Source organism: Pungitius pungitius, chromosome 2, assembly GCF_949316345.1.
Source record: "Pungitius pungitius chromosome 2, fPunPun2.1, whole genome shotgun sequence".
In the NCBI taxonomy this organism is placed as follows: domain Eukaryota; kingdom Metazoa; phylum Chordata; class Actinopteri; order Perciformes; family Gasterosteidae; genus Pungitius; species Pungitius pungitius.
This window is the reverse complement of record NC_084901.1, coordinates 34120565-34143279: the sequence shown is the minus strand read 5'-3', so window position 1 is coordinate 34143279 and position 22715 is coordinate 34120565. Positions and strand designations below refer to the sequence as shown.

General features: G+C 46.3%; 2 protein-coding genes across 2 annotated transcripts in view; both read right to left on the bottom strand.

Annotated features, from left to right (window-relative positions):
- Positions 1–37: 37 nt before the first annotated feature.
- cd74a (CD74 molecule, major histocompatibility complex, class II invariant chain a) lies at positions 38–4430 on the bottom strand. Its single transcript, XM_037461921.2, has 9 exons — positions 4209–4430; positions 3019–3188; positions 2292–2368; positions 2125–2178; positions 1954–2037; positions 1789–1867; positions 1145–1345; positions 1007–1066; positions 38–757 (listed from the first exon to the last, which is right to left on the bottom strand). Exons 1-9 carry the CDS (start codon positions 4295–4297, stop codon positions 750–752), a joined length of 822 nt encoding a protein of 273 aa, XP_037317818.1. The 5' UTR covers positions 4298–4430; the 3' UTR covers positions 38–749.
- Positions 4431–5166: 736 nt separating this feature from the next.
- LOC119211126 (bifunctional heparan sulfate N-deacetylase/N-sulfotransferase 1-like) overlaps positions 5167–22715 on the bottom strand; it is a 34553-nt gene continuing 17004 nt past the window's right edge. Inside the window, exons 2-15 of the mRNA XM_062560816.1 lie at positions 15963–16982; positions 14108–14590; positions 13251–13338; positions 12815–12969; positions 11853–12038; positions 10709–10837; positions 9818–10000; positions 9433–9529; positions 9127–9250; positions 8209–8383; positions 7949–8119; positions 7567–7676; positions 7071–7173; positions 5167–6966 (exon numbers count right to left, since the gene is read on the bottom strand). Coding sequence (XP_062416800.1) covers positions 6847–6966; positions 7071–7173; positions 7567–7676; positions 7949–8119; positions 8209–8383; positions 9127–9250; positions 9433–9529; positions 9818–10000; positions 10709–10837; positions 11853–12038; positions 12815–12969; positions 13251–13338; positions 14108–14590; positions 15963–16508 — 2670 coding nt within the window. The 5' untranslated portion in view covers positions 16509–16982 and the 3' untranslated portion in view covers positions 5167–6846. The remainder of the gene's footprint in view (positions 6967–7070; positions 7174–7566; positions 7677–7948; positions 8120–8208; positions 8384–9126; positions 9251–9432; positions 9530–9817; positions 10001–10708; positions 10838–11852; positions 12039–12814; positions 12970–13250; positions 13339–14107; positions 14591–15962; positions 16983–22715) is intronic.

Here is a 22715-nt window from a genome sequence, read left to right as displayed (position 1 = left end):
TGGGTGCATCTGTGCGTCAATAAAGAGACATTTTAAATAGTGTGCAGATGGTGTGATCAGAAAGACTTTATTGAAACATTTTATTGCACTCAAACGCTGGTAGCTCTTACTTTGACAACCTTTTCAGAGGATAAGTTCCCACAAATTACAAAGAATTGATTCGGTGTTATACAGCCTTGTTTCGTGGCACACACAGCATTGGAAATATTTCACTACTTCACGTCAAACTGGAATTCCTTTGTGATGGAAATGATTGGAATGAAATCAGCTCAGTGAGGCCTGTAAGCTTTCAAAGTTACAATGGACATTGTTTCAGGGAAGATTCTGGCTCTTAACATGTTTCAAATGTGATGTTTTCACGCTGTATCCACCATAAACATCAACTTGCCTTTAATGATCTCAAACAATAACATTAAAACTCCAATTATTAAAAAACTGAACTACCTCCATGTCTACATGGTGGTACAGGGATAAATGTGTGATTACATGAATAAGGCGATTAAAATGTCAACAGCTCTGAGCTTTGACTAATCTGAAAAGGTAAAAATGTAAAAGACAGTAAAAGCCATACACTGTACCAGCCCTATATATGAAGCAGCAAGCAGAATAGTTGAAATTAGAAATGACATTTAATTGCTTCAACTGATCAAAAGTCAAAACAATAACTGTCTGCATTCAGCTTAAAACCCTCTTTCCCCTCATTGGTGGAGCTTGACGAAAAGAAACTGCACACCTCTGCTTTATTGGTTTCACTCATCTGTAAAAAAAAAAAAAGAACACAACATGTGATGACGTGTAGACCAATCTATCTATCTTATCTTATCAAGCTCTGATTCAGAAATTCATCTAATTGGTGCGAGGTGTATTCTGGGTAAAGGTACTTGTTAATCAAGTGAGTGTTCAGTTGTTGGGTTTTCTTCTTTTAAAAAATATATATTTCAACTGTAATAAAATAATCCTTCATCAGTTCCGCATCAGACTGAAAAACCCAACATGAGGCACCCACCGTCAACGCTGATGGTCTTCTGAATCCGCATGGGGGCCAACATCCTGCGGCTGGAATAACCTGAGGGGGGGAGGACCAATTAGGTTCATCATTCCTGACAATCAAAAGTCCTTTAATCAGCGTAATCTGTGTTCTCACCTCTCTGACAGTCGGGGTGGCCCCGAATGCTGGTGCCCGCGATGGCTTTGCCAGTCTGGTCCACACACCAGCAGAAGCCGGTGGCGTGCCAGCACTGCATGGGCTTGTAGCGGCCCTGCTCGTCACACTGGGGCTTAAAGGAGCCGATCTTGGTAGCTCCAGATTCTCCCTCCAACTGGCATTTGGTCTGGATGACAGCAGCTGAGGGGTGGGGGGGGGGGGGGGGGAATAGTAGAGGAGGTTTGTTTGAATAATGAAAAGGTGACCGCACAAAAGTTTTAAGTAGGAAGGATTTAAGGGCGAAAATGCACGTTTAAATATGACAGAAAGTAATTATGTATACTTGTGTAAATGTTCAGCGTTTGTTTTGAATGTTTGTTTCAGTGTTTTAAAAAAAAATGATTATATGAACCAGGTTAAAAATGTTAAGCTGTAACATTTGAATGAAGGAGTTTGAATGATTACTATCTATCAACGGACTGTATCAGCTATATTAGCATCAGCTAGCAGTAAATTGGCAACAATCAGTGCTTCTCTGTACTTGTCCCTTGCACATGAACAAATAAATGAATACAGCCCCACTGACATATTAAAGACAACATCCACTAAACACTCAAAAGTAAAGGAAAGGCCGTTGCAGCAACCTGACTCGGGTGCCGGGGTGGGAGGTTTCTTCTGGGCCATCTGGAAGATCAGCCAGTAACGCATCCAGGACTCAAAGCTCTGCAGAGTTCAAAATGTAGTAATTCAGGCAAAAAGTATTCTTGCTGATCCGTGCTTTAGTCGTGTAAACGCGGGGGAGGCTTTACCGTCCACTCGCTCTCGTTTATGTGCTGCTTCAGGTTCTCCAGGTTGGCCAGGAAGGTCTCGTTGAACTGCGGGAGCTGGGAGTCCTGCGTCAAAACACGGAACACAGAACACAGAACTTAGTGACCACACAAGGATAGCAAGGTGAGGACACACAGGACACGAGGACACACCTGCACGAGGTCCTTCACCTGGGTCTCCAGGCTGGCAACAGTGTCCTGCAGTTTCTGATGGGAGGGAAAACAGAGGATTGAAATAATGTTTGTTTGAAATACATTCGTTCAGTATTCATAATCCAAAAGGTGATTTATTCTGTTCTATGTGAGGCGTTTAAACCCACAGCCAGGGGCTTCTTGGAGGAGGTGTAGTCCTTCAGAAGAGGAAAATCCCTCATGGGCATCTGCATCCTCACTGGAGCTGTAAATAGACAAACAAACACATTTAATAACTAACATAGATCCCTGACCCCCCTCCTTCCTCCAGGAAACAAAATATGTCATTGTGAAAAAAATAAGAACTTTTTTTATAATATAATTTCTTTTACTGAAAGCTAATGAACTGATTTGTTGTTTTTGTTATTAACCACATGCACAAAAACTTGATCTAAAATTTTAATACACTAGATAATTGTGGCACAGAATGAATAAATACATAAATAACTTGAACTTGAAATAAACAGAATTAAATGCAGGCGACACATAATCAATCCTCCAAAGGATGATTTTCAACACAGCAACACCAGATGTGTTGAATAGTAGATACGTATTGGAACTCCATGTGATACTGCTGGAAATCTTGAGACAAACATAATGAAGCCCCCCCCCCCCCCCCCACACACACACACACACACACACACACACCGATCAAAAGAGAAGAAAATGTTAATTTCTCTGTCCAGGTTTCACATCAACTTCCGCTTCCTTGGCCACCTCCTTATTCCTTCAGCCTCCTCTCGCTCCTCCTCCTCCTCCTCCTCCTCCTCCTCCTCCTCCTCCTGTCTGACAAACGTTGTTCACTCATTCATGGCACATTCCTGCTAAGACCACACTGTCTCATGCCTCCTTTACCTTGGGATACGCGGGTCAGCTGTTTGCCCAATCGGGTAGAGTCTTTCTGCAGTGTGTGGATCTCCTGCTTCTGGTCAAACACCATGAAGGCAGTGAAGACCTGGCTGGCCAGCAGCAGACATGCGATGGTGGTCAACGCGGCCACCTTAAAGGCACGCTGGTTGGAGCCCCTGAGAGAGAGAAAAAACGTGAGGATAGAGCTGCTGGGGCATGAACATGAAACACATTACACACACAAATTACACATTTAAAAAAAGATTGCAGTGTTAAAGTTACTAGGTACTATATATTATAGGTATATATATATATATATATGTATACTGCACTCAAATGTGTAATTTGGGTGTATTTAATTTTCATGTTCATATATATATTTAATTGCCTGCTTTTAATCAACCAATGAAATATGAGCTTTGCTTGTTGCCAGGCAGAGACATTTCCTGGGGTTATGAGGAAGTACACACACACACACACAATTGATATTTAACACCTATCAATACATTAAATTTCTCATAGGAGGGTCACTTGAACGTTATATTTTTGGGAAAAACTGAAACTTCAACCCAGCAGCTTATTGTACGTTAGTATGTAAACAATGGCATCATATCTAAGTGGACATTGTTTTTCATTATTTATTGGAAGTGTTAAAACTAAAAACATAACAGTAACTGACGCGAGGGGGTAAAGACACGCCATATGCTTCACAAATAACAAATATTTGTCACACATAACAAAACAGTTTGTAACACTTATAGATCATATTCATTTTGAGATTGAAATGTCAGACATTGGCCGATATTTTTCCCGTTGATCATTACGAACCAATCCTATGACGACATCACCTGTTACTAGGCAGACGACTTCTGTGAAGCGACCGACCTCAAATTCAAAGTTAGGCAACTAAAGGTGCTTTACAAATTTGTTTTGCTCATTAAAAAAAGAAAAACATAAAATTGAATCCCTTTATTGTTTCAAGGACTAACTTAATTAAATGCAAAACCATTTTCTTTTGATATCATCCCACTGAGGGAACAAAAACATAAGATATTGGCACAACTTAAACAAGTTAACAAATCAATAACCTTTTACAAAGGGGACCTTCATTTAGTGGTGCACAGATGTGAGTTTTCTGGGACCACTGAGCGAACAGCTGTTAATATGAGTTAATATAAGTTCTGATAAGCACTCACCCGGCGGGACCGGCGGAGGCTACAAGGACCTGTTCACTGCCCGCCAGGCTCCCTCCGGATAGGGGCGCATCTTCTGCAGAGTCGGCCATCTGGTTCAAGGAGGTTTGTCTCAACGTCTCAAGTTCAAAGCAACAAAGTGGAGAAAGCACCACACGTCTGGCTGATAAATGGTTAGAAAAGAGGAAGGAGCACCGGCTGGTTCTTCAGTAAGGTGAATGGATGTGGAAAGTCCCTCGCGTCTTAAACACCCTGCTGGACTGTGATTGGTCAGCTAATAGCGGCATCACTTGTTGATGAGGCAGACGATCGTAGTTCACTACAGGGTTTCATCTATTGTTTGCACTGGTTCAAAGTTAACTTGGGCTTTATCAGAATATATTTAATAATGATTCAATGTAGTTTATGTTATGTATTTGATCTTGAATCCATTATTATTCTTAAATACAGCAATTCTTGTCTGCATGTGTTGGCAAAGGTTTCCTTGAGCTACTTTGGTACCTTTTTGTTTTAACACAAGCCATCTGCTAATCTATCTGGGTTTAGGTTAAAAAATATTGACAAGTGTGTATTTTGCCATTTAACCTTAAACGCCTTTAACGTTGACGTAATTCATTATCCAGTTTATTTTCTTCTATATTTTACTGTATAGTTAATTGAACATTATAAAGATTTAGTTATATCTCCTGCACTGTGTTATTTGTCTTGTACAATGTCTTATTGTCTAATGCACCACGTGTCCTTGTACGTCTAACATACTTTGGCAGTAAATGTTCCTGAAGGTGAAACCAAAAGAAACTGGTTTCAGCAAGTCAAGTCAAAAAGGGATGTTAAATTCCAGAAAACTCTAAACCGCAGACAGCCTCTTCCTACTTGCAATGACACAAAAGGTCAGTTAAATAAAAGTATGCTGTTAACAGGTAGGAATTGCACTAAGAAATAAGGGGCAAACAGATGAGAATATTGAAAAATACAGTGGTGTTTTATTTGCAAATTAAAAAGCACCGACAATATTAGTTACAATGTAAAAATTATTGACAACAATTACAAATCTTTATCATACAGTCCAGGAGATTAGTACCATCATTGCTGTTATGTGTTATCACTTAATACTTTATATGGAGAGACTCGGTACCTGTGTACAACAGGTGGCAGTGAGAGCTGCCCTCAGCACGGACATGTCACACCACGATGGAGCGGAAAACCCAAACACATTCAATAATTTAGGTCTACCGAGGGCCGCGCATTATGTACATTACAAAGTCGGGAAATGAAAGGACCAACATGTGCATTGATATTACATCAGAACATTGTACAAAACTATTGCAATAAGAGCAGCTTTTTGTTATCTATGCTTGACATGTAGTTGCTGTGGGAACACTTGAACCGACAACCAAACGTCTGCGTGGTCTCGATGGGCCTCCTTTTGACGGCTCCCCCCTCCAATTAAAATGATTAATACATCAAAGAAAATATACAGTGAACCAAAATAGCCTAAAACAAATTTGAAATGCCCAATCTAGATCTGTACACCATCTGATTCGTTCTGAACACAATGTGTAATTAAACAGTAGCTAGCTTATGATCCTCTTCACAGACTGTAGTAGGAAATCCATCTTCTCACTGTGCTCCCAGTAACCTGTATGTTCAGAAGCCATGTTTACTTGAGTGCGTTAAATATTGTGCTTTCAACATATATACTACGGCTCCTGCTTGAACCAGTTTAAATGGTCTAAGCCGTAAGAGGCTCTGCAGAACGGTTCAACAAACCAGTCTTCTGCACATCCGGACCTATAGGAAACAACTGAGCTAAAATGTTTAGTTTTGGTACATTCTACAATAATGCATTGCCTTCAGAATAAAAAAAAAAAAATCTGAGGGAAGTAAAGAAAACACAACTTTAAAAAACCCCAAAGGAACCCTTGAAAGTCCACCTGGTAATATTTGATTAAGATCCGGTCCTGGCACTTGTAAACGCCATAACTAGAAACTACCAAGGCCCATCAAGTAAGGCTACAACAGACTTCTCATTCTCCTCTCGTACGAACCGTTATAAACACTTGCTTATGTCAAAGGCATTTGCCACCATTGCCTCTCTGTCAGGCTTCCTTTAAAGTCAATGTTAAGTTGCCCGTTTCCACGGGCTCCAAAAACAACAACAACTCTTTGCCGGAGACACAGGTGACGTTTTCCCCCAGAGCTGAAGCCGTGAAGCCTTCCTCAAGCCTTTTGTTTTATTCCTTCCTTTGATTTTCAAGATGAAGTCCATGCGAAGAAGAGATGCTTGATTAAGGAGAGCAGGGGCGTGACAATCAAACAGTGACTGAACCTCCCTCCCGTGCACCACTAAAGCTTCTCTGAGCCCATCGCTAAGACATCCGTGGTCCCAGTCCGTCCTGCAGGGGAGCAACAGCACCTGGAAGCTTGGCCAGAGAAGCCAACGCATCACCCTCTGCTGTCCTGCTCTTTGGGGAAGATCGCAATTAAGTTTTGAGTCCTGGTCGGGGCATCGCATCCATCGATGAATCACCTCCCGCGTGGATCAGTCCCTTTCAAAACTATATGGGATCTTCAACATCTCAGGCCACCGCGGCAGGGTGGAGTTCAGTGTGTGGAGGCGTGGTCTCCGCCTGCGGTGCTGCTACCTGGTGTGGACCAGCTCTTCTCTGAGCCAGCTGGGCAGCGGCTGACCCATCTTGTAGAGCAGCTTGGACAGCTCAATGTTGTGATCCCTGTAGTACTCCCTGAGGAAGGTCTGGGACTGAGGGGGACAAGATGAAACCACCTTAAAAACATCTGCAAGCTTCTCCACAATAGAAACTAATTAAAACCGTTAGGTTGTATTTCTTGTTGTAAGTGTCATACCTCAGGGTCCATGTCGGGGTACCGCCGCCCTTTACTCTTCCCCAAACACTTTGTCTTCCCTCCCTCCAGCAGCTGACACCAGAACCCCTTCTTGGGGTCAAAGCTGTACATACAACATGCATTAAATAATTGTTACTTACTATTTCATTTAGAGTTCAAACGTTCTGTTACAAAGCACAACCTCTGTATCGTTATGTAAAAAGGAATCCTAAAACAATCTTGATTAATTTAATTTAATTTAATTTAATTTTTTTTAAAACTAGAAACCAACCAAAGAAAGATGACATGAAATGAGCATCATGTGGATCATGTTCAGCAATAAAATGATTTATTGGAAGACCTGAAGAGCCGGACGGATACAGGTAAATACAACCGAATGGGCTTTGTTTTATTTTATTTAATCCTACACACAAAGTCTAAAGCTCTTCATCAACTGGTCGACGTGGCAATGAAGGAATTACTCTGCAGAAGCTTCAACGTCAAAGACGATACTCACGCTAAGATCTTGTGGTAGTTGATGACGTTGACCAGTGCCAGATACTTCTGGATTTTATCCATGATGGAAGCAGGCTCAGTCTTCAGCATCTGTCCGTCCAAGACCAACAGCTGGAGAAACCAACCGCAACCAAACGTTAGCTGGGACGTTGTTATCATCCCATGTGATGTGAACCCTCGTTACTTCAATCATTTTATACATAGAAATGATAAAACCACAAGCTCAAAACCTAAAGTTTGCATGAAAGGATCTGCTAATAATACAACTAAAACTTTGGGACCACAGGTCATTGTAATGGGAAGCTCCCACTACAGCTTTAACTGTGCAGAGCAGATAAAACACCTGCGTCCCAAACCGAAGGGAACACCCTGACCCCCGGTACCTGGCTGGAGTGGTAGAAGTTGAGCCAGCGATCCAGGTGGACGGCGTACCAGCCGGGCACCAGGCAGCGGTTCTGGAGGACGCGCAGTCGCACCGGAGCGTTGTGGCCCGCAGTGATGACATCATGGAAGGAGTACTTCAACGCCACCGGGTCATCGTGGGCTCTCTGGTGCTGTGTGTGCAGTCAGAGAAATAAATGTAGTTATATTTCTGTGTTTTTAGGGGATGATGTCATTAGGTGTAAGCTTCCCCGTGACAGACCTGGTACCAAGAGTAGGCTCGGTCCGCCGGGTTGATGAGGATGGTGATGATCTTTGCCTTTGGCAGGAGAGCGAAAGCCCTTTGGGCCGCCACCTCAGAGTCAAAGTAGTTGGCACTCTTCTCAAAGTAGTAGTCAGAACTAGTGTTGGATGGCAGGGGGAAGTACTCCATGTACCTAACACACACACACACACACACACACACACACACACACACACACACTCATTTCTCTGGGCGCTACGTGCTGCTCTGCAAGGAAGCAACAGCTTAACACCTCGTATACACAAATAACCTCATTCAGCAGCACTTGCGATATTAATGTAACATAAATATCCGGCCTGCCAAGTGCATTTAGTGCGGATTGTTGTGTCCGATGCAGGTTTCACATCAATTAAACCTACAGGAAACTCAAAGCTGTGAAGGTCGAACTTAATAGATGTTTTTATTATGCGGCTGGTGTTGCTCTTAGGAATTTCACTAATGAGTATATTTGTTGTTGAGTGGGGTCTCGGCATCATTTGCATTTTGATTCTTGATTTCATTTGCATTAAACAGAAACACTCCTACCACCTTGGGCTTTGAAATTTAATGAGAAAGTGAGGTTTAAATCAAATGTTATTTCAACTGTTCGTTCATGTTTTCCCCAAAAAACTATTTTCATCTGTATTCCAACAGAGATTTATTATTCAGAAGTGTCCTGTATATTTTAAATGTTACTATTGGACCTGGACTTGTACTACTGAGTAATTCCTGAAGCCATAATGAGTCATAAAGAGAACATCTACAACTGGATCTGACAAATTAATGAGAAAACAGCCATTAAACACCCAAACAAATGGAAATAATACACGTAAAACCATGTAGATGGATAAAAGTGTTTTTAAGTGCTCCCTCACAAAGGTCTGTGGGGTTTCTTACCAGTCGATGCCTCTGTGGTAGTTGTGCCCATTGAAGAACTGGATCTCCTCAAAGGTCTCCTTGCTCGGGTAGTTACTGGTCAGATCCGGGTGCATTCCAAGAAACAGGTAGAGCGCCGTCGTCCCTGAGTGACAAAGAGGAAATGATTGAAAGGGGGTTACCAGTATGTACACCTCATTAGAAGAAGCAGCATTCAAAGCACTCGGAGCGTGACCTGACGAATTCTTCTTCCCACTCAATGATGAACTCCTAATGTAATCAGTCCCAGACTCCTCCTGTAGGTGGCGCTGAAGCACTGGTTCTCACCTGTCTTCTGAGGCCCGATGACGAGCAGTTTGGGGAAGCGGTCACATGTTTTCTCTTTGGACCAGATGTCCTTGTGCCTTTTGTCCTCGCAAGGATCCTGTAGCCATGAATAGAAAAACAATCGTGTGGTTTCTACGTAAAACAAATACGTCAAATATGATTTAATAAAACAGAAAACGACATCCATCAATAAAATGACGTATTAATCATTACCAAAGTCCTTTTTGCAAAGAATTAAAGCAAAGGCTTTGTAAGAGATACAATGTGTTTTTTTTTTTATTCAGTTACGTCATCTACTACATCGTGTCATTATAGCAGCAGTCAACTCAAAGCTCTCCTAGAAATGACTCCTCCATGCAGTAAATATACATGCACGTAGTATCACCTGCCACAGTGGATCTCTCTCGGAGGGGAAGAGGCTGAAGTACTTCTGAGCCAGCTGAACGGGGGGCAGGGTCTGCATCTTCAGGTTGGTCCACGTCTGGAGGAACATCACCAGGCTTTTAAAGGTGTACAGGCCGAGGCGATCGTTCCCATAGTTGGACAGATGGGTCATGAAGATACTGATCTGTGATGGGAAGGAACAAGCAGAGACTTATTCAAGTGATGAAGGCAAACTCTATGCTATGAATGAAGGATGGGTAGTGTGAATTGTTTCATTAGGAAGTTAGCAGTAATGTGTTTATTAACTGAGATAAAGCTGAAACAGTTCATCATTAATTGATTTGTCTAGAAATAGAAAATAAAAAAAAATATTTGTAACTTAATTGTGAGGATTTTATAAATCCTCAGATTAATGACAGCACACGCGCTAAAGGTTACAACAATGTTTTAATGTCTGTCTGACAACAAAACCTGTTGCAATGTTCAAATCTGACTTTTGTTTAGAGAATGAATAAAATCTTTTGACTTTGAGGCAGCGTCACTGACCGGCCAGTATATACCATCAGCTTCACTTCAGGATGAAGATTTGATAAAAAATGATTCTTATTTCAAACTTTGAGGAATACAATTATCTGCACACTATTCAGGATGACTTCTAGGGCAGATATTGTAATAAAGGAAAGTTTTTTACAATCTAAAAAATGCAGCTCCAAGAAAAGAAGCTTTCACAACAGTGTAAAAAAAGAGAAAGCAAGAGGCAGACATTATCCCCTGAGTCACTGCCTTGTGATTGTCCCGTCCCTCATTTAGACTTCAATTCAAAACACCAGTTAAATGGGTTTCCAAGTGTGCAAGACAAAAGCCGGGCCTTGTCAATGTGCTTTTGACTCACAGGGTTCAGCAAAACCGTTTGGAAGAGCTCTCCTCCATTGATGAGCTTGTCCAGCTCATTGGGACTGCCTGGGTAGTCTTTGTAGAAGATGGTGTGAGTGAATAGACCACACGTCTGCCTCGGGAGCACCTGCGATCCAACAAAGTCACCAAAAGCACAAGAATAAGAAGAAGAATTTTCTCTCCCCCCCCCCCCACACACACACACACACACACACACATTGTTAAAAGGAAATCACAAAGAAACGCATTCACTCAAATAAACACAAACACCATCAGTAGCCAGGACTCCAGGCGTTACCCCACACATTGTTTGCTCTCAATAACGTTCATATTATGCAGCCCATCCAGCCAAAGCGAGCCCCTTATTCACTCAGAGTCTATATGGAAATTCATGGAAATGCGTTTACAGTTTGAAGTGTCAGGGGAACTGAATATCAATCATCAGTAAGCATTGGAGACTCCATTCAGACTGCGGCGCTATCTGAAGGACGGTTGCAGGCCTCTGAGACCACACAGGATGACAGAATGCCAACACTACAAAGGACTGGATTGAGGCCACACTGTTCCTATCAGTGCTGAAGGTCATCCTGAGAAAGACATAGATAACATTTATCCTTTTTTCTTCCCATACCTCTTGAATGTTATCTATTCAACTTTAATTCCGCTCTCATGCCTGCATTATTCAGCAATGGCTGTGAAGTCGCAGGTTTAAAAAGAAGACATTTTAGGGATTGTTTTTTGTGTAGTGGTGCACTACTCTGACAGGTGTCTCAGGCAAGACTTGTTCACTTGACTTTCCTCCACTATCATCCCAACTTAGTAGATGAACACAACAGCCCAGCGAGACTAATGAAAAGATTTCCTCTGTGATACGCCGTCGATGACAAGAAGATGCTGCTCAGCATCTCCAGGGACCGGACTCGAGAGGAGGCGGGATGATGTAAAAACACAGGACCGAGAGAAATGAGAGACGCATAAGTACAAAAAGAACCAGAGACGTGGAGACGGCGAGTTAATGAATGAACGATGGACGGCGGGTGTTGATGGAGGAAGAGAATCCTTAGCTGCACAGATAATGGATGTTCAGCAGAGGAGGAACAGGCCAGAGGTAACACCATGATGTGGAGGAAACGTGGTCTTACGCTGATGCCGCTGTGGATGAAACCTCGGCGGAAGCGGGCGGGCTTCAGGTGCGGGTATTCCTCCGTGCTGGTCACCTTTATGCCCCACACCTTCTTCCAGGCGTCGTACAGCTGGATGTGGACAGGGTAGACGCCGGAGTGGTGGGGGGCCACCGCGTAGCCCATGTTGGTGGGGATCCCATGCTCCTACAGGTGGGGAGACGTGAGCGTCGAGAGGCCAGAAGAGAGGGAGAGAGAGAATGTCTTATGAAAGCTATAATATAATCCTTCAGGTTTTTATGAAATCCAAACGAATGAAAAAGGTTTGTGGTCAGGTTATTTCCCACTAAAGCCATTTAATGAATTAACATTCAGCAAGTCTCTCTTCATACCATATTTTTATTGGCTGGCCTCCATTTACAGAAGAGATTCACAAGAAAACCACACTTTTCACACTGATGCTGGTTCTCACTATAATGCTAATTCTGGCAAAGCACAGGATACATTTAAAAAAAAGAAAAAAAAGCCAATGTCATTTTTCTTCCCTTCTGTCTTTTTATTTGTCCAAGGAAAGGAAGAAAGAGGCGACACAGGGAGCTGTTATATTACACACTCCTAACTCCACAGTGACCCGTTGTTGTGTGCAGCACCAAATCTGAGAGCAGTTGGAAATGTTTTTTACTGGAAATTAAACAACATCTCTCTGTTGGAGCCGCACAGCAAACAGATCCACCAGATGCTCATCCTGTATTTCTACAAAGCAGCAGTGTTTACTGTCGCGCTAAACTTGCCGTTACCACGGTAACCAACCATTGTCAAAAACTACAAAATCTTACAGATCATAGCATCGACAGCTTGCCTACGACCGCTATTTGAACAAGGAAGATGAGACTTGCCAGAACAGCTGTGATCAGGTCCCTAACCCAACGATGTAACCGACCCTCGCCCCCCCCCCCCCCCCCCCCCCAGCCTCCGTGACTCACCATGGCAAATTTCTTGTTGAGCAGCATCTGCTCGGCCAGCACGGACTGGTTGTGGAATAGATGGGGCTGCATGTGGCTCCACATGTGAGGGAACCACCAGAACTCCTTTACGAAGGAAAGCAGCAGGTCGTCTCCCAGGTCCTCCTCATCAGATCCTGGACATGACAGACGGAGCAAAGGAGGGAGTAGGTGGAGGGAGCGTGAATGAAGGTGAATGGAAATATGGAAATTGAGGGAGATGCAAAAGTGACAATGACAAAGAAGAGGTGAAACGGGATCAGGGAGCAAATTCAAATATCCGAGAGAAACACGTCGGCGATTAATAGCAGAAGAAATTAAATCAATGTAAATCAAATCCTAAAGCGGTGCCATCCGTTTCTTGGTTACATAAGTGTTCTTGTTCTTAACAAAAGGCCCTCATCAGGCTGCATCTTACCGGCGTGAAAGAATTTCCCTGAGAAGCCCAGATTGAAGGTGAAGTTGGGCACATGGGTGCGCAGCTCCCTTTGTGTCTCCAGCAGGGCCTGGAGCGGTGGGGGCAGAGCAGAGTGAGTCAGTGGTGCACGTTGCGCTCGTACTGGTGCACGAGCGCATTAAAGAGGCAGCGGGAACGCCTGCATGCGTATTTCAGTCCGCAGGTTTCTCTCAGTAACAGAGATGGGGACTCGAGTTTGAGACTCGGACTCGAGCTTTGGGACTCGTGAGCATCTCTGCTCAGTAAACATCAACAGCCACTCGCTGCTCTCCTTCACTCCGTTTGATAGTTTATCGCTCTCCTTTGATTCCGATGTTTTTTCCATTCGATCTGACGCTGGCGAGGCTCCCGGGCGCGCCCCCCGCCTCGCACGCGCCCCCCCCGCCTCACGCGTCTCGTCAGGCTGTGATTTGTTGCCTAGTCGCTGAAGTCGCTGCTGCTCTGCCATGAGACGGCCCGATGCCTCCACCCTACAAGCTATTCCTCATGCCCTCGGCCCGGATGTGACGGCGCTCTGTTCTGAGGGGACGCAAACAAGGGCCTTTTGAACATTCTTTGTGTCTCTCTGGACCCTGAAACATTGATTGCGGTGTGACAGCTTTGAGCGGCCTGTCGGGCGAACGCATTGAAAGGGAGGAGAGGAGCGGCAGGCAGCTCTGTCTTATACGACCGGCACAGGGTGCGGCGCGCTGTGTGTGAGCCGTTTGTTTTTATATCTAAAGAGCCGTTGGAAAAATGTGTCAACAGGTTTGTCTTCCATTCTGACAAAGCTTTAAAAAACCTAATACTTTCACTCCCAAGGGGGTGCACAGACTCACCTTCACATCAGGCACCTTCATGCGAGTGCCCTCTTTGCCCACAAAGATGTCATCCACGTCCACGAGGATGTAGCGCTCCAGGGACAGCGAAAGCCTCTTCCCTGTCAGGAAGGCCACGGCGTCCACAAACACCAGCTTGTGCAACCAGAAGACCAAGTTGTTGCCAAACAGGACCCTCTGGATGCCGTCGTGGAGCCCCAGGTCCTGCACCACCGACGGGAGCAGCGCCGCGTTCTGCCCCATCGACGCCATGCTCTCGGCGGACTGCGTCTTGGCCAGCAGCACGGGCTCGTACGTCGAGTGGTTGGACTGGAAAACGGTCCAGTCGTCCCCGGGGAGGGGACCCGGCAGCGGCTGCCCGGATCGAGTGATGAAGAGCAGCGGCGACTTGGGGTTGACCGTGCAGTCCTTCAGACCCAAGTTAGAGTGCAGAAAGAGAGGGAAGCCTTTCAGCTGTGCGCTCAGCAGACTGTTTTCATTGGCCTGATGGAGAAAAGAGAGAAATCAGACGATATGAAGATAGAAATGTATTTGGATATAATTCCCTGATTTCTCCAATCATGTGTGAAATGAAGGATGTCAGGCCTACTCAAACGTGAAGGCTTGTGGCAGCTTCTACCTGCTATGCTCAATCTGCTGTGCTCGGAGATTGCAGTCTGAATGAATGACCTCCTGCTGTGTCCTCTATGATTTAAAGTCTAAGGGGTTCAGTGATTATTCATGGAAACGTCTCCTGTATAATGTGTCTCCAAATCTCTCACATCGCAGATATACACCATACTTTCTTCTGCTCTTTCACGTGAGGATTAAAACTTCACCACAGTGCATGTGGTGTGGGTGTAAGATAAAGGATTAACTACAGCCTGACAGACTCTGATATTTGAAAATATTCTCATAAAAATACTTTGGAAAACCTACAAATTATTTTTGTATTTCATCCAAACCTTAGAAAATCCCCTAACAGAAAGGGTTAAAGTTAAATAAAGTATTGTTAACCCTGCAAAGACATTTTGTTAAACACTAAAAACAGAAATCCAAGTAGACTTAGTTTGGCACAAATAGGCAGCATATGAGAACCTGTTGTATTGAACCATGGTCTTAACTGAAGTCTCTGAAAAACAAATAACATTTTTCTATTGTGCACCAAACTGAACATACGAGTTAATCTAAACCCTGTCCATGAAGTAAAGCACTTACTCCTTTAAATATGGTGTCAATTTTACTTCTCTTTAGTAACTCTCGTTTCTCATTAAAACGCATGTCGATATGTAGGATGTTCACCGATGGTTCAGATTTAGCAGCGCCATTCCTCCCTCCTCCTCCTTCCTCTTTCCTCCTTCCTCCTCCCTCCTCCCTCCTCCCTCCTCCTCCCTCCTCCTCCTCCTCCTCCCTCCCCCCCCGATAGCTGGTAAATCCCACCAGGCTTTCCTTTCTGACCTTCACCCCTAATACCCCTGCAACACCATCCATGCCTCCACATCACTATCCATTTTCTTTCCACGGCTCAGAGATCGTGATCAAAACCATTAGACCTGAAAACTGGCCTTTAGGCTCAGCTAAGGATTACTGGGGGGGGGGGGAAGAGAGAGAGAGAGAGAGATTCAAAGCACTTTCTCTTTAGAAACTAAAACAAAAAGAGAAAAGACGAGAGACTGGGAAAGAAGGGCGAGGGGAACCACATTGCTGAAGGAAGATGAACAAAAATGACATAGAATATAAGAGAAAACGTGCAACAAGGACTGAGTGAACCAGCCAGGTCTTCCCATCTCCTTAGAGACGGAGGAGCCAGATGGACAGGGCAGAAGGTGTTAGTGAGAGGAGGGAGGGAGGTACGGGAGTGTGGTGTTGTCCTCACCTTGAAGAAGCCAATGATGCCCACTCCATATTCCACGCAGTATTTGTCCAGCAGCTCTCGGTTCCACGCGTCCAAGTTGACATACTTGAGAATGTTCTCATAAATCACCAGCGTGAAACGCCCTCTGTCTTTGTCCGTCAGTGTCGGCATGTCGCCTTTCCCGGGAGAGATCTCGGTCCGGTACTTGAAGCGGCCAGACTCCAAGATGGCCACGATCTCCTGACCCAGTTGAGAATACTGGCTCTCCACAAACACCAGAACCACAGGATCTGTCCTGGCCCCTCCGGGGTCCCCCCCCGGGCCCCCCGAGACGCCCCGCAGCGGCAGCAGCCGCGACGGCGTGACCCTCGGGTCGTCGGAGTCCGCGGACGCTCCCTCGGCCCCGGACACGCCCCCCCCCGACGGCTCCAGTTCCCGCTTGACGCCATAGAGGAAGTAGGCGGAGATGAAGACGCTGACGGTGCAGAAGAGGAAGAGGAGGAGGAGCGAGGTCTGCAGGGGGAGGAGACGGACCAGCCGACGGAGGCGTGTCACGCATCCCAGCATCGTCTCGCGCCGCGCCGCCGCGCCGCGCCGGCCCAGCAACACGGGGACAGTCTCTCTCGGCGTGGCTGGAAAGCGGCGAGCAGGAGATTCTTCACAGCAGAGTCGGTCCGGTCGCCGAGCTCAACGCAGACGGCGTGGAAGCAGCAGCTGAGGCAGCTACTGGAGAAAGAAATGAGACGGTCTCATGTTGGCTCTCCCTCATGTTGCAGCACGGCTTATGTCACCATGGCAGAGAAGGGGGGGGGCCTTGGACCGCTGGAACACACTGCCTCAGAGGGAGGGCCGGCTGGCAGGCCGAGTCACTGGGGGAGAAAGATGATGGAAGACTCCATCACCTGTCCATCATGTGATCCTGCCGACCGTGTCCCGGTTAGAATCGGCGCCGCTCTTTTGATTGGAGAACGATCTCTTGAGGGAAGCGGTGTCGTACAGGTCATCTCATCAGTGCATCCCGTCAGGGTCGAATCTCCTCACCTAGAAAAACAGAGACGGGAGAACACGTCAAAATCTGAAAGAACAGCAGCAGCACCTATGCAATAAAACGGCAAATTGATGTCTTTTGTTGTGTGGGTTTAGCTGTGAGTGGGAGATGTGCGTCTGCACTGCCAACACTGCACAAAAGTTCACTCCAAAGTAGTCCTTGCATTCACCTACACAAAGATGGAGCTGCCAACTCTCCACAAACACGCTCCTGACCCGTGTGCACAAACATACACACAAAGATAATTTAGCTCTCGCAGCCTCCACATAATCGATGGGCAGATAGTGAGTGACAACAAAGCCTTGCGGGCGAGCCCCTCCCTGATGAGTCCAGTAGGACCGTGTGACTGCGTGCAAGTGAAGACATCACCTGCGAGGACACTCACCTCCTATTTCCTTCAAAGCCTCAGAAGTATCCAGAACAATCTGGAGTGCATGAGAAGAGGGGGAAGCAAGCAAAGTGGATGAAAGTGACAGACGGTCCCTATAGATCTCCATACCCTCTGCAGACCCATCGTAGTAGAGCAGCCCCCCCAAGCCCAGTGAGAAAAGTACACAATGCAACACACACACACACACACACACACACACACACACACACACACACACACACACACACACACACACACACACACACACACACACACACACACACACACACACACACACACACACACACCAGATTAGAGTAGAGTAGAGTCCCAACCCAAAGGCATTAAACGATGACCACCAGAACCATCAAGACTCAGGCACAAATCAGACATCAAATGGATTTAATAAAGCCATCGTGAGGGTTTATTAGCAACACCTTACACCACCATTTAATTAAAAGGTCAGTAGCAATAAAAAATAGCCACTATTGTGCAGTGGATCCGGGGGGCTGCAACCATCCATCGGATTGCGTTACAATCAATAAATAATTCATTTTGTTCCTTAGTAGGTTATCCTCATCGTTCATGTGAACTCAATATTTCCTTTGTGAAAAATATGGCTCATACGTCGTTCCCCCCCCCCTCAATGTGATCAAGGTCAGCATTCTGCTGGCAAGCCGCTCTGCCCCCCTCCGGCCCCCCAGCTAAGCTTAAGAGGATGCCTTAAATCTCTCCGAGTGCCGTGGCAGAAATCACACTTCCCTCTGAGTCGTGTCCAAGTTGCCGCCTTACGGGGGGGGGGGGGGGGGGTTCATGTAAAGAGGCCGTGAGAAGCCAGTGGGCGGATGGAGGCGCTATCGCAGCGGAGCAGACTGAAAAACAACAGCCCTGGTGGCTCAAAAGATCCTCACGATGCCTTTTTGTTTGTTTCTGAGGGAGCCGGGGGCTCGTGTCATTGCTTATGGAAGCATGATTAGCCACAGGAAGTGACTTCTGCTGCAAACAGTAGCAGGAAGCAGGCGGGGGGGACGACTTTGGGGAAAGGTTTGGCAAAACAGAAACCTCAGAGAGACTAATTCTGCATAACAGTATTGTAACTTCTGTCCATAACAAGTCAAATTGAAAATTCATGTCAACAAAAGTGAAGATCCAACCAATCGATGGAATGTGGCCGAGCCGCCGCGTGTCTTTATCTTAAAGTTTATTATTGCATTCGTTGCTTCTTACCAGAGCGCAGAATGCATCTTTAAACATAATCAGCCTGACGCAAAGTGCACAGCTGCTGGTGCATTGCTGCATTTCTTTACACCCTGCATCTCGGTGTGAAACCACCCAAACATGAATAAGTAACGTCGCTCTCGTGCGCATGTATGAGATAACGCCATTAATAATTCAATCATGATTTTGAAAACATCTCACAGAGCTCATGTCTTTAGGAAACAGACAATCTTGGAAGTTATTTTCGGTTAATGATTAATCCAAATGAAGCGCGTTATCTGGCTCTGCAGGGGAGAAGGCGCTCTGCCGTGACTTTAATGACGCCCCTGAAAGGCCTCGAGCAGATTAAACGAGGAAACAACACAGACTCAGGAAACCTCCCTTCTTGCCCAATTCACAGAGGTGATGGCGCCTCCCGATCTTGACCTTCAGACTGACACAGAAGGGAGGAAGGAAGGGAGGGAGGGAGAATGTGACAGCCTGAGAGGGGGAGTAAGACACAAATAGATGGAAAGCTCGAGGCCTCGAGTGTGAAACTACAGCTTTGAGCTCGGCCCCACTAAATAGAGCACATTACATTAGACTATAATGGAGAACAGGATATCGCACTGACATAAGAGAATAATGGCTAATGGATCTCAAATGTCTCACCTAATGGGTCTTCTCCCTTCTGTGCCTGGTATACCTGAGAAGGAGCCAGGACACCACCACAAACATCTCCCTCCGCCTTCCTCCACAGTAATTGATGCAAAAATGTAGAGGAAGAACAGACAACATGAATATTTCATGCTCAGCTGATGAGGTGAAGCCAGCAGACGTATACGCAAGGTACAGAGTAGCCAGAAGGTGCGTAGAGACCAAAGTCTGCCAGTCAGCGTCCCAACTCATGCATAAAGGGGGAGGCAGATGGAGATCTGATAACCCCTTTTCATTCTCAGATGGAAAAAGCTCCTTGTGAATACGAGCTCTGTATCTGCACACGTGGCCTAAAGGGAGGTGGCAGAGAGTCTGAAAAGGGGGGGGGGAACAGTAACATGAGTGGAAAAGGCTACCAAAAGCTCAAGAAAAAAAAACAGATTGGTGGAAAAAATGGGTGAGAAATTGTCCCCGTGAGGCGACAATCGGTCCTTTTAAACAGCAATTAAAACCCTCCCCTCTGGATTTTCTAGCAGCTGAAAGATTCTGACGGAACGAAGCGGCGGCATAAACAATGGCAGGTGAAGCCCGAGAGGACAGGCTAATGCGTTTCCTCGGGGTGGGTGGTCACTAAAACCTGCTCCCTCTACATCACGGCAAGCAGGCCGGAACCCCGCTGCTGGATTAATGAGGACGAGGAGCCTCAGCTGCAACAACTCCCTGGATAAACAGCGCTAAGGTTGGCCATATGTAGCCTCAACACCCCCCGCCCCCCCCCCCCCACCCCCTTGACACCGCTGTTGCACTTCTTCTAAAGTGTGAAGTGGCCAAGAGCTCGTGAGGGGAGTCAGTACATTAACACCAGCGACCACAGACAGGACAGCCGCGGGTGATCCCTTCGACAAATAAGCTTCTAAAAAGGAGCGCTGGACCCGGCGAGCCCCTCAGGACCCCACGGTGTTAACCCCCCCCCCCCCGATCGGTCCCCTCGCCACTGACCGACAGAAATAAACGATGACCCCTCTGTGTTCACTCGCCACGGACCATGGCAACCGCACATTCTCCATGGAAACGCTGGCGAAACTGAGGAACAGGAAATGGAGGAGAGGGCGGTAATCCAGAAGGATGCTGATCAAAGGGCTGCCGTCACTTTTCAGCCCGAGTGTCGAGAAGAATTCACCACAGCGGCTCCATCACAGCGGAGACGGACCCGAGAGACTCGGTAGGCGAGCCCAAATGATCCGGCACACAAAATATCGGTTTGGTTTTATTCCCAAACAAATAATTCTGAGCTTCTGTGCAAACAGTCGGGCCTCACAAAAGGCAAACAACTTTGGTCGGGCCGCTGGATCTGTACACGGGGGCCACGGGGGCCACGGGGGCCACGGGTAAGAATGACACCGGTGTAATCCTCAGTCCTGTAATCCTGTTAATCACGACGCTGCAAACAGTAACCAACGTGCTCGCCTGCTCCGTCACTGAGAGAAGGAAGGGATTAAGACGGAAGACACAATAGAGAGATGGGGGGGGGGCTCTCGCCTCGTTACAAAATGGTGCCACGAGGCCGCTGTGCTGGAATCCTCCACCTAGCACAGCGAGAAGCTACGAGCGTATTTCTGGATTTGCATTCAGCCTCCTACCCTTTCATGCCAGAGATTCTTTTTTTAAAAGCACTCTTTTTTATACTTGCTGTGAAGCAAATCTTAAGCAACGTCCATGAACAGGATGGGGAGCAAGGCCTTTTAGAAAGTCAGATGTACACCGTCCTTAAGCCCGCCTTGGCATTCGTCAATATACAATCAATCAATGAGAAACTTGAATGTCCATTTGAGGCATTCATTGTGGCTGTGATCCAAGGCGTAGCCATGAGACGGCGTGCACTCGCTCATCTGGAGGCCCGAGCAGGCGGCTTCACTTTGCTGCAAACCGTCACCGACGCGTCGCCCTCCCTCCGTCTAATCCATTCACTTCATGTGGCTGCGTGAAGGACACGGACTCGGGGAGGGACCCGGGTTGATTCTCTAGAAAGTGACTTTCGGGGAGGGACCCGGGTTGATTCTCTAGAAAGTGACTTTCAGAACATTTCCCCCCGCGGTGGAATTATCACATCATTTTTCACAAACTCAATTTGCTGTTCCCAAGACTGAGGCAATTTTACAGAAGAAAAATGCTTTTCCTCAATTTGCCCGCAGCCCCTCCAATTACATCTCAAGGTCCTACTTGAAGACCCCGGCACTGTCGCCATTGAAATGATAGCAATGTTACTCGTTGACACAGTAATGGGACCAAGAGGCAGAGACGCGTCTTCAAATCCAGAAAAGGGAGTGAAATCTTTTCCAAAAGAGCAATTATGAAACGAACGGGACGACAGCAAAGTGTGTTCAGTGACAGTTGGAGACGACGTGGACATTTCTGCTGGCTAATAATGACGGAGCGACATCCCATCAGCACTGATATCATCGTCTGAAGACAACTTGATGCGGTCATACTGTGTGGGGACGATTAGAAGAACAAAGACACTGGAATAAAAGAATAAAATATACATGACGCTCATTTTAGAACAGGCCCCCAAAAGCTCCCGCCCTCCTCGCTTAGGGGATGTGAAGCAGGAGCGCTGCGAGGTCGCCAGGACTGTAAAATGGATTACCTCAGCGTGTGTGGATGAGCTGTGGGAGGGAGCCACGGGGGGGGGGGGGGGGGGGGGGTCATTAGGCAGCGGTGCAGAGATGTGAAATGGAGACTTTCCTCAATGGTATTACTCCTCCGGGTGGTGGGGTAGAGCGGAGAGAGCGGAACCAACACCTCCATCAATAGCCTCGATCACCTCGATGCAGCACATACAAACACATATACCCCCCCTGCCCCCCTGATACCCACCCGCAGCTAGCTAGTCTATTTATAGACACCATGTGCCCCATTTACAGGCATAGGGACACTGGATCTGTAAAATAAAAGCAACATCTTTTGTACATCTGTACAGCGGAACCAAAGCCGCATGAAGACTGAAACGCTCCCGAATGCCACGGCGGGCGTCATGTCTGAATTAACTGCAATCTCATTCACGCAACTACAAAGTGGACGGATTAATCAAGAGGATGAGAAATAATTGACCCCACTTTGGAGGCTCTGCATATGATTTCCTCCTTGAGTGGCATCACAGACTATTAGCCAGAAGCCACATGAGACGAGATCCCACGGTGAAAATGCATAATCATTTCCTTCACTGCTCCTTGGTGGCGTGCCACCGTGGATGTGATGCCTGACGTGGCAGCGTGTTCGTGCGTGGGATTAGAGGCCGAAGGCAATGAATAACCTCCACGCCGTTTGTTTTGTGTGTTTTTAAGGATACACTTTTTGGGCTAATAGGCTTGTTGTGGTACCTGGGACGGCCACCGCGAGGCACGGGGGGGGGAAGAAGTTGGTCATTTATCATTTTTGTCAGTGCTGGAAGAAAAGGGGGGGGGGGGGATGGGGGCTTTCATATAAATTGAGTGTAGGTGGA

Excerpts from the sequence above, each read along its gene's own strand:
- cd74a (XM_037461921.2), bottom strand. The coding sequence starts at position 4,297 with ATGGCCGACTCTGCAGAAGATGCGCCCCTATCCGGAGGGAGCCTGGCG. Across the intron at positions 1,868-1,953 it reads TAAACGAGAGCGAGTGGACG|AGCTTTGAGTCCTGGATGCG; the intron begins GTAAAGCCTCCC and ends TGAACTCTGCAG. Across the intron at positions 1,346-1,788 it reads CACCCCGGCACCCGAGTCAG|CTGCTGTCATCCAGACCAAA; the intron begins GTTGCTGCAACG and ends CCCACCCCTCAG.